This window comes from Hyperoodon ampullatus (assembly GCF_949752795.1).
Source record: "Hyperoodon ampullatus genome assembly, chromosome: 8".
Lineage (NCBI taxonomy): Eukaryota > Metazoa > Chordata > Mammalia > Artiodactyla > Ziphiidae > Hyperoodon > Hyperoodon ampullatus.
In genome coordinates this window covers 20,422,212-20,436,833 of record NC_136921.1, presented here as the reverse complement: position 1 = coordinate 20,436,833, position 14,622 = coordinate 20,422,212, and the positions used below count along the sequence as shown (strand labels likewise).

The following is a 14,622-nucleotide window of genomic DNA, read 5'->3' as shown; positions in this document are numbered from 1 at the left end:
GCAGGCAGGGTTAGCTCTTGGCTCTTGGTTGGCGGACTCTGCTCTTCCTTCTTCCTCAGACTCAGCTGTAGAAGGATGAAGCAGACGGAACCCCGACAAGGATGGCCCCTCCCCCACCTGGCCCCTCTCCCTGCCCAATTCCAAGAGGAACCCAGGCTTTCCAAAGCTGAGGGTAGCCAAATCACTGCCCCACCAGGGGTCTTCCAGAATGCCTCTTGCTCCCAAGCAGGACAACTCGAACCCAGCTCAGGAGCAGGTGGCAGAGTTTGGACCTGGTGCCACTTGACAGCCAAGTCTTGCTATCTGTGGATGACTCTGCTCTGGGGCCTCAAGCCCAGGAGTCTCGAGCAAGGGAAGGACTAGAGTGAGGCTTAGGGCAGAAAATTTAAGGAGGCATTTAGTCTCAGGATGCACAACCCTGAGAGCAATACCTTCTCCAATTTTGCACCCCAGGTACCTCACTTGCCTTACCTCTTCCTGGCCCTGGTCTGGAGGTGCATTTTCATAACGTTACTGAAGTAACAACAATTACTCAGCAGGTACTAATGATGCCTTGGGCTTAACATTGGGCTCTTTGCTTTCACGATCATTATTCCTCATAACCAATGCTCACAAGGCAAGCATTATCCCACTTGACAGGTGAGGAAACTGAGGGCCCGAGAGATTAAATAACCTGGCCAAGGTCACACAGCCTGTAGATAAGGACAGCTGGTATTTGAATGCCTCTCCTTACATCCCCCTCGAGCTCGGTCTCTTCTCCCAGGCCATAATCTTCATTCAGTTCCTCTTACTCCTAATCAACTGCCCTCCTGTTGGGAACAAGCTTTCTGCGGCTTAAAGACTAATTGTCTCAGGTCCTCAGGAGGAAAAGGCTTCTTCAATGCACTTCCAGAGGAAGAGGAGGAAATGGGCTGCAATAGGAGAGACTGGGACCAGACATCAGAGAGAACTTCCTGAATGTGAGGGGCTGTGAACCACAGTGTGGATAAGGGAAGCTGCACATCCTTTCCTCAAGTTTTGGGGTTTTTTTTTCCAAAAAAAGACATGCATGCCCTCTCCACGCGTTTACCCACCCCCAGCGGTGTGGGCCTGAGGGGGGGCCGGTCTGCAGAGGCCGAGGTGCCTGGGATGACTGCCTGGAGGTTCACGCAGCAGGACATTTCGGTGGCCTGCAGGGAGCGTGAGCTGGGAAAAAAAATGTATCTGTGAGCTGCTGTTTTGGAGGAAGGAAAAGGCAGAGGGCCGTAGCGGGTGGGGGGAGGTGCCCAAGCCCTGGACTGGGGGGAGGGGGCGCAGAATGCGGGCTCAGCCTCCAGAGGAACATTCCGTCCAGAAATTCCTCACACCCTCCTCTCTTCCACCCCTCCAGCTCTCTCCACTCTTGCCCCCTGGGAGGCCTGGAATCCGGGCAGTTTTTCAGGACAAAAGGACCCCATGACATCACATCTACTGCCACTGGACAGATGGACTGTGAGGTCAGGGCCAGCGCTGCCGGCCTGTCAGGAGGGGAAGGGAGCTGGCCAAGGGGTGGGGGGGCGGGCTGGGATGTCCTCAGCCCCAGCACCCAGAGCACAATATTCTAGGCTCACTCGTTCTCAAAATAGAACCCTAAGCAGATGAAGAGAGGGAACTGAAAGCCAAAGGGAAGGGCAGGGAAGCACCAATAACGGGGCACTTAGAGGGGGCATGGCTGGGAGGGCACATAGCAGACCCCACAGCCAGTCGGGGGACCAGCACCTTGGTCTAACAACAAAAACACACAGCAGAGGCAGCAGGGAAGCACTCTGAATGGGGAAAAACTCAGTTTCCGGGGAGGTTGGCGAGCTCCACGTGAGCGCAGGTCAGCCCCAAGCCCCAGGTTATTTCTCAGCATCCCCGGAAGGCAGAGCTTCAACGCGGAGCGCAAGGGGCTGGAGAGAGGGCGCCGGCAGCCCAGGTCCCATGAGTGTTTGGGGGAAGTCGCTCCAGGGGCCACATCCTCTCCCAGGCAGGCCGAGGCCACCAGAGTAAAAGAACAGGCTGGATGTGATTAAATGGAACATGACGCTTGCTTTTCCCCAGGGAGGGGACTGGGCAAGCCCACTCCTGTCCTCAGGGCCCCCCACAATTCACCCTGAGGGACCCAGCACCGGACTCCAGGTTGCTGAGGGTAGGCAACTGCGGACTCCCTCCCCGCCACCCACCCTGTCCTGCTGGAATATTTCTCACACCCTCCTGCCACGCTCCCCTCCCCCAGGATGCTGTTCTCCTCCCTCTCAGCCGGCGCACTCAGAGTCTGTGCCTCCCCAGGCCCTTCCTCCATGCCCCTCTGACCGCCCTTGCACAAATCCTCCACCCCATGCTGAGCACCTGCACCAGCCTCGTGTCTGGTCTCCCCAGCCCTCCTCCTGGCAGCCACCTCTCCACCGAGCCACACTCCACCGCTGGCAGCAGACTCCCACTCTCAAAGTCTGCTTTGGGTCACTTCCCCACTCAAGGACCCACAATGGCCCTCAGTGCTTGGCTCATCAAGTTCAAGTTCCCCAACCTGGCTTCTGGATTCCTCCCTTATCTGGCCGCCTCGGGTAGACTCCACTGCCTTCCCCCCTCCCCTACCTGCAGACTCTTCTCCCATCTCATCACTCTCCACCACCATGCCACACTACTCCCGCCTCCATTCCCACACTCAGGCTCTTCCCACAGGCACCCCAGCCAGGCCCACCAAGGTGAGACAAGATTACCAGGCCCCTCATCCCCCCAGCTAGGGCACTGGATTTGCTCCAGCCCCCATCAGACTTGGCCATTTACACCAAGGCCCTACCCCTTCTCTGTTCCAGCCCTGCCACCTTCTGGAAGGCTCTCTCTCCTTCCCTCCTCTCTTCCATTTGCTCAAATCTTAACCTGGACTTGGAACAGCAGGCAGACTTCCTCAACCAGCGCAGCACAGACGGACTGCAGCCCACCTTGGGCCCCAAAGCCGCCTCCAGTCAGAACCCCCGAGGAGGGCACTAATTCATTTCCACCGTAGAGTTCTCTCTCTCTCTCCCACACTGAACAGGGCCCCTGGAGGGCAGGGCCCTTCACCCAACTGGGGCCTCTCCCAGTGGGGGTCAAAGGGGAGGTGGTAAGCACATTCATAGGTGCCTTGACCTCTGGGGACCATGTCCCTTCACAGCCCAGCTTAAGGGCGGGACCTCAGTGGGCCCTGAGGACTTCTACCTAAGCTCCCCCCAGGGAGGGAAACTCCCAACTGCACCCTAATAGGCGTCAGTGAGTATGTGTTCCAGTGACTGCAACTCCCTTAGACAGCCCCAGTGGGCCTCTGTAGGTGTTAGAAAGCTCTTCTTTACATCCAAGTCTCCCCCTCTTTATGAGACCCTCCACCTACGAGGTTCTACTTCGGAGAGCAACAGAAAGGAAGCCAGCTTGTCCTTCAAGACGTTCTCTCTCCCATTCTGCACCTGCCCGTATTCTCCCTCTCCAGACTAAGCAGTCTAAGTGGTGCACAAACTGGATTTCCAACCTCCCTCATCACTCTTGGAATCAAGACTCTCTCGGGCTCATTTCTCCTGGCATTGTTCCATTTTCCAGAATCTCCCAAAGATGGTCACCCATGACCCCCTCAGTGCCCTCGGATGAAATGCATCAGGGCTGGGAGTTCGAATGAACTAAAGCAACTTTTGGCCACTGTCCCTGATGGAGAGCCAGATGGCAACGCCAGGCTGCGGGGCTCCACGTGCTTCTCTGGTCCCTTCTCTTCTTCCATGAGGCAGCGTGATGCCTCCTCGCCCCAGGGGCACCTTGAGAAAGTCATTTGAAAATCTCAGGACCACCACCTCACAACCATTAGGATGGCTACTATAAAAAAAAAAAAAAAAAAAAAGGAAGAAAGAAAAGACAAAGAAGAGGAGAGGAGAGAAGACAAGACAAGAGAAAAGAAGAGAGTTCTGGCAAAGATGTGGAGAAATTAGAACCTCTGTGCACTACTGGTGGGAATATAAGATGGTACAGCCGCTGAGGGAAACAGTATGTTCCTCCAAAAAAATCAAAAACAGAATTACTATATAATCCAGCAGTTCAACTTTTGAGTATATACGCAAAGTAACTGAAAGCAGGGACTCGAAGAGATATTTACACACCCATGTTCACAGCAGCATCATTCACAGTAACTAAAACACGGAAATAACCCGGTGTCCATCGACAGATGAATGAATCAGTAAAATGTGGTGTATACACACATTGGAATATTATTCAGACTTAAAAAGGAAGGACATTCTGACACCTGCTACAACGTGGGTGAACCTTGAGGACATTATGCTAGGTGTCATAAGACAGTCACAAAAGGACAAATTTTGTATGAATCCACTTACATGAGGTACTTGAGTAGTCAGATTCACAGAGACAGAAAGTGGAATGGTGGTTAGCAGGGACTGGGGAGTTATTTTTTAATGGGTGCAGAGTTTTTTGTTTTACAAGATGAAAAGCCTTCTGGAGGTGGATGGTGGTGATTGTTGTGCAATGAAATGGATGTATTTAATCCACTGACTGTGCACTCAAAAATGGTTAAGATGGTAATTTTTATGTTGTGTGTATTTTACCATAATTTTTGAAATGAATTAGAGCAAAAAAAAAATCCCAGGGCCTCCGTTTCCTCCCCTGGGAAAGAGCAGGATTTGACTAGATGGCCTCCAGTCCTCTCACTCCTATGGCTCCGTGCCTACTGCATCTCCACCTGCCTTCCAGAAGCCCTGGCACTCAGCAGAAAAGAACCTTGCAGCCCCAGCATGAGAACAGTCCTGGCACAAGGGAGGCGTTCAGGAGATGTTTGCTGGTAGGATGGATGGCAGATACATGGATGGATAGACCTGCCCCTAAATCCCAGGCCCGCTGGCAAATGGAGAAGCTAGCTCGTGGCTGGCACTGTTTAGAAGAAGAAATCCAGGAGAAGCCCACTTGGCAATATCAGTTATTTACATCAGCGGCAAGTACTGAGGGTATCGGGGAGAAAGCAGGCCCAGGAGTCCAACACCCCAGTCCTGACCCCAGCCCTTGCTACCGCTGCATGGCTGTGAATCAGTCACCTGGCCTTTCTGAGCCCCACTTTGCTCCTCTCCCCAGGAAGGGCTCACACCTGTCCAGACCTCCACACAAGTCACTGTGGACTCGGGGTGGCCCGGTATCAGGGTAGGTGTTCTGAAAACCGCAGCTACTGTGCAAGCCAGTCACGTTTGTCATCATTATGGTTACGAGTGTGGACCATGCTGAGTCGAAATCCCAATGCCCCCTTCAAATAGCTCTGTGGCCTTAGGCCTCATCTGTGTTCCTCATCTGAGACATTGGGATAATCACAGCACCTCCCTCACTGCATTACTGTGAAGGATAAATGAGTTTATCCTTGTACAGCTTTCACAACAAAGGTCTGCAAAGAAAGTTCCATACAAGGGTTAACTTTTTGCTATTGCTCTGATTACTATTATAGGTGAAACCAACCTGGCATTCCCATTCCCCATCCACCTCCCCCACCACAGACTCTCCACCCCACCTGAGACTCAATGGGTTTCGTTCCACAGGACATTTCAAGCATCTGCCACGGGGCTGGCCGGCGGAGGAGAAGCAGTGCTCACACGGCTCTCCCCCCACCCAGGTCTCCTGGGTGCCAGGCCGTGCATGCAGAAGGGCTCATATCTGGCCCACCTGGGTGGCCACTCCACTTGGCCATCACCCTTGGGAAATTCCTTTTGACTCTTATTTTTCAGAAGTTGAGAAAAGCTGCTTCAGCGCTTTCCAAGGATCAGGAGTGTCCACGGCAAACACACCCTCACCCCTCTCCATCCTGCCCCCACCGGTGGAACCCACAGGAGGACCCCACAGGAGGGAGGTGACCCTAGGAGCCTTCTACCCAAGGCCTTGGACAACATCTGTTAAGTAAGATGAAAACATGGGTTGAAGATTAAGCCACTCTGCCCTGGCTGGCCCAGCACGCGCTGGAAAATGTGTTTGGCTGGCAGGGCACAGAGGCTGGCAGAAATCCTAGGCCCAGGGATGAGTGGTCCCAATCCCAGGGGGGTAGGACTGAAGTAAGATGGGTGAGAAGGCCAGAGGGAGAGCTGGGGGCATGGAGAAAACTTGACAAACACACAGACACACAGTGTGAAGCAAGAGGGAAGGGGCGGGGAGGCCAGAGACCAGCCCTACAGAGGCTGAAGGCAGGCAGCAAAGGGAAAAGGAAGGAAAAATAAAACCCACCCTTTCCTCCTTCTTGTGAACCTGCTCAAAGCACTCGCCTGCCTGCCTGCCTGCCTGCCGTGAGGAAACAGGTGCTGAGTGCTCTCTGGGGGAAGCCAAACTTTCTCCCGGCTTCCCCTGGGCCACCTTCCCTCCCCGGGGACAGCAGCAGAGTTTCCAGCTGGAGGCTGGCCCCCCTAATAGGCCCCCACGGCTCACCAGTAAGGGATAGAGGACAGCTGTCCTATTTATTGAGCACCTAATCTGTGCCGGGCATCTGGCTGAATGCCTTTCTCCAGCCACTCAATAAACATGCATTGAGCACTTACTGTGTGCCAGACAGTGGGGATACAGCAATGAACACAAAGGACAGAAATCCCTTGTCATCATAGAGTTCACATGCTAACCATGGGAGGAGTCTTTTAAACAAGATAAGCAAGTAAGATGGTGACACATGCTGAGGGGCAAAGAAAGCAGGGAAGGGAGAGAGGGTTGCTGGGGGAAGGGAAATCTGACACTTGAGTAAAGATCTCAAGGAGGGAAAGAGCCTGGCAAGTATCTACAGGAAAAGCTTTGCAAGTGCAAAGGCCCTGAGGCAGCATCTCCCTGGTATGTTCAGGGACCAGCAAGAAGGCCAGGTAGTTGCAGCAGAGTGAGTGAACGAGGGAGTTTCTGAAGATGAGGTCAGAGAGGAAATCTGTCTATTGTGCAAGGTTGTGTAGACCCATGGAAGAACCTGAGCCTTTACTCCAAGTGGTGGGCGGCCACTAGAGGATTCTGAATACAGATTAATTCAGTGAGTTAATTTGCTCCTTTCATTTTCCTCACAGCCTTATAAGGTAGGTACTATTACTAACTCCCAACCCGCAGAGGGGAAACTGAGGTCCAGAGAGGTTAAGCAATGTGTCCACAGCCACAGACCCAGGGCCTGGGGAGCCAGGACCCAGAGGGAGGTAGTGGAACTCCTTCGCTCTTTGACCACTGCCGGGGGGAGGGGGCAGGTCCTGACTCAGGTGGGGAAACCTCTGGTGTCACAAGCACTTCACCACCAGATGGCTGAGCCAACCTCCGGGAAGATCAGAGCCCCCCTGCCCAGATGGGGCACATCAGAGAGATGGGAAGCTTCCACAGCCTGGCTCAGGCAGGAGTCCCTTCTGGTATCTGACTGCAATCTCTCCAGCCAGAATGCCAACCTATTCCCTTCTGTTGCAACCCCTGACCCTTCCTCGCGTAAACAAAGTTCACAAGACTCCCAGAGGTCAGGCGTCTGGCTTCTGCCTGGAGAGCCCTAAACCCCAGAGACCCCCAGCCATACTAGACCAGCCAAGGACGTTCTGTTCTCAGCAGTGAAGCGGAAGTTGGGTTGAAATGATGAGACGTAGGCTCCCCACCCCACCCCTCCCACCCGCCCCCCACGGTGTCCCTCCACAGTCCCAGAGGGATTTCTCCCTGGCAGTTCCAAACCAGGCCTGCGCTCTGGCCTCATCCCCACAGCACCCCACTCCCACCCCCTGCTGTTGTCAGATGACCTTTAACTGAGCTCTGCGTGAATAATACTCCACATCTGGAACGGCACAGCCAGGCAGTGCCGAGGCCCAGAAGGGTTTGAGCCCAGTGAGATTAGGAAAGAAGGGCCGATGCAAGGGAGGGAAAGAGCTAAGCAGAGCCTGGGCTGGGAGGGCAGAGAGCAGGGACACTGCTCTGGGTCCAAAGACAGCTAAGAGTCACAAGCACTTTTGCATACTTTTTTTTTTGCATACTTTATTTCATTCCATCGATGACCCTGAATGGGGGGTTGGGAGGGATATGTATCAGCACGGAGAAAGGCTTTGGAGCATCCAGTGCAACCCCTCTCTTTGACGGAGAGGAAAACAGGCTCAGAAAGAGGGCAGGGACTGGCCCATTGTCATACGGCAAACAGGTGTTGGAGCAGAAAAGGCCAGGAGACCTGAGTGAGATTCCAGTATCCAAGCTGAGCAAGTCACCGCACGGGTGTGCAGATACCTCTAACTGCCTGGGTCCTGTGGCACCCGTGCCACCTCCCCCAGACTCCCACCCACATCAGCGTCACCACAGGCACCTCCACACCAGCCAGTCGGAGGGTGCCCACAGGGGCCCTCCGTGACGCACCCCATGCGCAAACGCACACACAGGCACCTGCATGCAGGCAGGCGCTTCCCTCTCCAGGCTCCAGGGCCCCGCCTGCCTCCTGCGCTGGGCTGGGGAGCAAGAGGGACCTCTGAAGGGAAAGAAGGCAGGGAGAGGGCAGGGAGGGAAAACTTCCAAATCAGCCCAGCTGGGATCAGTCTGGAGCAGGCCTCTCTCCACAGCCCACAACTCACAGGAGTCCTGCCCCATCCATGTTTTTCTGGAAACCTGACTGGGGGAGAGAGGGAGGAGTGGGGGACGCGGAGAGAAGGCAGAAAAGCAGAGTCAGCGAAGGAGACTGGAGGTGGAACAGGCCACCTGAACGTGAGCAGCTGCCCAGGTGTCTGGACTCTTGTGGGTCATGCCATCCTTCCCCCTGCCTCCAGCCAAAGGGTACCTGACCAGGGACCAGGAGGGTGGAAGGAGGTGCCATTCCCTGGTTCTGTAAGCCCCAGGACAACAGGCACCTGGCCAGGCCTAGAGACAGGCGAGATGTCCTTTTATGGGTTTTTTCAAGGACTTAAGTCTCAAGATTGAAATAGGAGGCCCCGCATCTCATGTAATCATGAAAGGACCTCATGACTCATTTCCTCCCAGTTCAGCTCCGGCCTCGGGACATGGCCCCTTCCTCGTCATTACCTAATGGCCCAGCACCCATGGGGGCTACCAGCATGCTTGGGTCTCAAGCAAGCTGCAGCGGGAGCTGAGGAAAGAGGGGAGGCAGGGCTGGCAGGACAGGGAATGGACTGTCACTCACCACCAGTTCATGGCTGGATGGAGGAATGCAGGGAGCAGCCACCTGTGTGAGGAACAGAGAAAGGGCAAGGTTAGCATCTTCATCCCCATAGAAAACCAGGGCCTCCTGAGATCATTCCGCTCCCTGCCCCCCCCGTGCTGGACACCCCTTCCTTCAGTTCACCAACACTGACACTCCCCAGCGGGAAGACTATGGAGCAACACGGAAAGCTGCTTAGGCAATAACACTCAGGGGGTGGGGGAAGCAGCAGAAGGCAAAGTGAAATGGAAGTCACATTTTTTAAACTCCGTAAAAAAACATGCGGAGAAACTGGAGGTCAAAGCACCAGGGTTAAGGTAATAAGAATAAATATTTTGTTTCTTTGGTCTATGTTCTAAATTTTCTACAATATGGTAAGATTTGTTTGAATTTTTTCAAAAACCGTGTTTAAGACCTCGAGAAAAGGAAGAGTCACCTCCTCCATTCTCCCAAATGCCAAGGTACCTCACCCAAAGGTCACAGCTGCAGACATCTGGCCAAGTTTCCCAGACCGTGCAGGGAAACAGGCTGGGGAAGGGCCTGTCATCTCTCCCGAAGGCAGCCACATCGCTAATAGATGTGGAAGGCCTTGAAGAGTGCAAGCACACTCGGGGGGTGAGCTATGACTGTCATCATCCTCGTCTTCTTCTCTAAGGGGGGAGGGGATGGCCATGTGGCCTCAAGACAGAGGGAGGGGGCAGGGAGGGGGCTGGACTGCTCCCTACCCTGAGATAACACTCCCTCCCCAGGGGCCGGGCAGCCAAACCACTACCCTGACAATTAGCAGGGGCCTTTATCAGAGACTCAATGTGTTCCTTTCTTCTAGCTGGGACACGTTTTTCTTGGAGCTCATACCTCAACCTTGGCTCCAATTCCTGACCCAAACACCAGGCAGGGGGCCCCCAGAGGGGACGGCGGGGGAAGCTCTCCCCCCACCACTCCCCGCTCCGGGCATGAGGGTGTCTGGACATAAGCCGTGGATCGCCAAAGAGCCGGGGGCTGCCTCCTCAAACAGTAGGCAACCGGGGCCCCCGCCCCAGCCGACAGCCCGGGCTACAGCTGGCTGTTCATAGAGGCCTCACCCTCAGCTGGGCCCTTCCTTCACTTGACCCTGTTCTAGCATCTGACCAGCCCCAGGGATCACCCGCCTTGACATACCCACCTAGAAGGGAACCATACCTGTGGGACAGTGTGCCCCGGGCTCTGGAAGGGGTGGAGAGGCTGGGAGTTAGCATCCCTGGGTTCTTGACTCGGCCACACCGCAGGCTCCCTGCCCACCTCATTCTCCAGCAAAGAAGCCTGAGCTGAACCTCAGTACCTATCATCCTGTACTCAGCATTACTCTAGGACTTGGGAGAATCACATATGAAGCCAAAAAAAAAAAAAAAAAAAAAAGGAAGGAACAATATCTAACACATATAATGCATATTGAATGTGCACAGGTATTATTATCAATGCCTTACCCATGTTAACTCATGTAATCCTTTCAACAACCCAATAAGGTAGGTACTATTATACCTCCGTTTGAGGTGCAGGGGGCACAGAGAAGTTAAACAACTTGTCCAAGGTCACACAGCTGATCAGTGGCCAAGGGTGGGGTGGAGGATGCCAGAAGAACAGGCCAGAAGGGCAGGAAAGTCCGGAGGTGGCTGCAGCCTTCAGGGCACCCTGCCCGCCCGACAAGGTCTCAGCCACCGGGACACTGCTATCCCCTAGGCACCTTGAGGGCAGGAGTCCCGCATCCAGCAGTGGCCCCCCTGCCTGTCTCCTCCTGCCCCCAGCCCCAAATCCCACTCTGAGGCTTGTAGGTTTCAACCTCGTGGGGCCAGGCTCCCAGCATCTCCTGTCCCCGCTCCTCCTATTACCCATGGGCCCTCAAGCCGGGGTGGGAGCGGGTCAATCCACAGAGCAGCACGCCCTGATCTGCTCCTTTCCTTGGAGCTAGAGCTGGGATGAGGCTGGGAACCTAAATGTGGGATCAGCTGCAAGAGGACGGCATGCTGCCGGCTACTGCCACGGCCTCCCAGCCACGGGCCAGCCACGGGCCAGCCACGTCCACTGCCACCGTCTCCACCTGCGATCCACGAGAGTGGGTGTCTAGTCTCCATTCGGGACTGGGGCTTGGGGAAGTGAGAGAGGGCGTTACGGACACATTTTGAGGCAAGGGCAGGATGGACAGGTGTCCTCTGTGACAAGAGGGAGATCTGCTCCCCCAGCACCACCCCAAGGCAGTGGAAAAAATGGGACCTGACCCCAGGTCCCTTCCCTGTCCCCCCCGAGGATTGAGATCGGAGGGGCAGCTGAGGACCCCCAGTCCGAGGGCCTGATGCCTGGGTGCCCCCTCGTGGCCTGCTGCCCCCCAGTGGCCTCCTCCACCCACCACCCACAGCTGTGCATTCCAGGCCAGCCGGCCAGCCAGCCCACTAACTTTGTTGTGTGTTTCAGTGTTTCTTGTCTCTCTCTATTTTTTTTTTTTTTAAGCAGAGAAATGTTTCCTTAAAAGGCTCTCTCCTTCCCTCCGGCACCCTGGCCCCTGGCCACCCTCTCAGGAGCCTGGAATGTGCCAGGCAGAGCCAGGGCCCCCTGCCACTCTGGCCCGTGCCCTGTGGCCAGCAGTGACCACTTCCGCTGGCCCTGGGGACCCCAGCTAGAAAGCCTCCCTCTGCAGAGGGGGCAGACTCTGGGATGCCAACCATTTGCCTCCCCAGGGCTGGCAGCGTAGGATTTCAGGGCTCGGGCCCAGGAAGTTGGCCTCAGGTAAGCCTCCTCCCCAGGTCTCCCTCCATTACGCATCAGCACCCAGGTCAGCCTTTCCATTCTGAAAACTATAACAACAATAAAAGTAGCACTTGCTAAACGCCAAGCCCTGCGCTTTGTACTTGGCGTAAATTAACTCACTCCATTCTCACAACCACCCTGAGCATCTGTTTTGTGGATGAGGAGACCAAGGCACAGAGGTTAATCAACTGTCCAGCAGAGAAGACAGGATGCAAACCCAGCAATCTGGCTCCAGACAGAGGTATGCTCCTGCCCTCTCTGCTGTGTCAACTCTCCTGTAAACACGGATTTCCACAGAGCCATACACAACGAGAGTGGTAACAGGAAGCTTACGGGATGTGCCTATGTGTCTGTTACTGTCCTAAGCCCTTTCCCTGGACTCATTTGATCCTAATAGAAAGTGTATGGGTTGGGACTTCCCTGGTGGTCCAGTGGTTAAGACGCCACACTCCCAATGCAGGGGGCCCGGGTTCGATCCCGGGTCAGGGAACTAGATCCCACATGCCGCAACTAAAAGATCCCGCATGCGGCAACGAAGATCCCGCGTGCTGCAACTAAGACCCGGCGCAGCCAAATAAATAACTATATATTTTTTAAATGTATAGGTTATACATTTGGGTTATTATCTCCATTTCACAGATGAAGAAATGAAGGCTCAACTTGCCCAAGGCCACTGCAGCAGAACAGTGCGGCTCCGCAATTAGAGACCCGGGGATGCCAGGATGTGAGTGTTACCAGGCCCGATCGAGGCCAATGCCTGGCATTCATCAGCCCCCCACTACTCATATTTTCTGAATTTCAAAGGTCCCCAGGCACAGTGCCAACAACAGGGCACACCCTCGGAGACTCCCCCAGGACAGGAGGGTCTAAAGCACCAGTCAGCAGGCAGCCCAAGCAAAGAGCTCTCCGCACAACCTGGCCCCTGCCCTTCTCCCCACCATCATTCTGTGCCCATCCCCCTTGTCCAGGACCCAAAGCCACACGCAAGGGGTAGGTTCCTCTCAGTCCTTGGGACACACCTGGCTCTGTTCTTCCTCAGGGGCTCTGTTTATACTGTTCCCTCTGCCCGGATGTTCTTAGCCCAGCTGTCTGCATAGCTGGGTCCTTCCTCTCCTTCTGGCTTTGGCTTAAATGCCACCACCCCAGAGAGAGGTCCTGTCTGACTCCCTTAAGTTACACACACACACACACACACACAGAGAGAGATTACACAGAGATATTCTATCTCCTGAACTCCTATGTCTTCCTTCACAGACCTAATTACAATTTGTAATAATAGATGTTTATTTTCTTGTCTATAATCTGTTTCCCCCTCTAGAAATCAAATGCCATGAGGGCAGGGAGCATGTCTTGTTCATCACGCTGGTCCCAGCACACAGTAGGTACACACAAAAGATTTGTGGAAAGATGAAAGAAACTCAACGTCTGTCACCACCAGTGGTAAAATCACTGCCATTTGTTAAGCACCTACTATGAGCAGGGGAGTTAATCCTACCATATGCCTATGTCTCTGAGACCCTCCAATACTGCAGAGTCAGTAATATGGCTCCCATTTTACAGATGAAGAAATGGAGGTTCGAAGAGGTCATAACACTTATCCAGGGTCAATCAGCTGGCAAGGGGAGAGCTGTAGGTGAAAACCCAACCCGCCTCCCACTGCTCCCATCACCTCACTACCTGACGAGTGGCAGGACCTGGTCCCCAACTGGTGACACCCCCATCCTCAAGTGTCAGGATTGGTTACATGAAATCCCAGCCTTCCAGAGAGGCTTCCCACACCCACATCCACCTGGCCCCCAGGGCTAGAGGACAGCCTTGGTGTCAGCCAAAACTAGAACCCCTTGAGCCTCTGAATCGAGCATTTCATATAATCCTGAGCAGAAAAGGGTTTTTTCCCCCTATGTCTTGCTAGTCCCTTTTTTTTTAATGCACATAAAAATAAAATGCACATAACATAAAATTTACCATTTCAATCATCTCTAAGTGTAACTCAGTGGCACTGATACTCTAACAATACTGTATAACCATCTCCACTATCCATTTCCAGAACATTTTCATTATCCCAAACAGAAACCCGACACCCATTAGACAATAATTCCCCTATCTCCCCCTAATAACCTCTAATCTACTTTCTGTCTCTATGAATATGCCTATTCTAGGTATCTCATACAAGAGGAATCATACAATATTTGCCTTTTTGTCTCTGGCTTTTTTCGCTAAATGTTATGAGCTGAATGGTATACCCCAAAATTCTTGTGGTGAAGTCCTAACCCCCAATACCTCAGAATATGACTGAATACAACACTTGGGTTGTTTCCAGAGAAGCTCTTGCTGACACCTGCTACACGTCCCTGTCCCAACAACTGCAGGCACCCACCTTAAATGACACCAGAAGATACATGGAAAGGAAGGAAACTGGGGTTTTCAGAGCACCCACTCTTGGCCTATAAAGAGGGAACTAAGTTAAAATGAGGCCATTAAGGTGGGCCCTAATCCAATATGACTGGTGTCCTTACAAAAAGAGACCAGGACCCACGGAGAGTCACTAGGGGTACATGCACAACGGGAGGACCCTGTGAGGACACAAGGAGGAGGTGTCCATCTACAAGCCAAGGAGAGAGACCTCAGAGGAAACCAAACCTGCCAGCACCTTGATCTTGGACCTCCAGCCTCCAGAATTGTGAGAAAATTAATTTCTGTTGTGTAAAGCACTGAGT

The 14,622-nt window shown here is 53.8% G+C and overlaps 1 protein-coding gene across 4 annotated transcripts in view; it reads right to left on the bottom strand.

Annotated features, from left to right (window-relative positions):
* The window catches only part of TNS1 (tensin 1), a gene marked incomplete at both ends in the record, with an annotated part of 226,748 nt that overhangs the window by 102,028 nt on the left and 110,098 nt on the right, over positions 1 to 14,622 (bottom strand). For all 4 annotated transcript variants that reach the window (XM_079710295.1, XM_079710296.1, XM_079710297.1 and 1 more), the window contains one exon: positions 9,110 to 9,151. In XM_079710295.1, the coding sequence (XP_079566421.1) occupies positions 9,110 to 9,151 (42 nt within the window). The remainder of the gene's footprint in view (positions 1 to 9,109; positions 9,152 to 14,622) is intronic.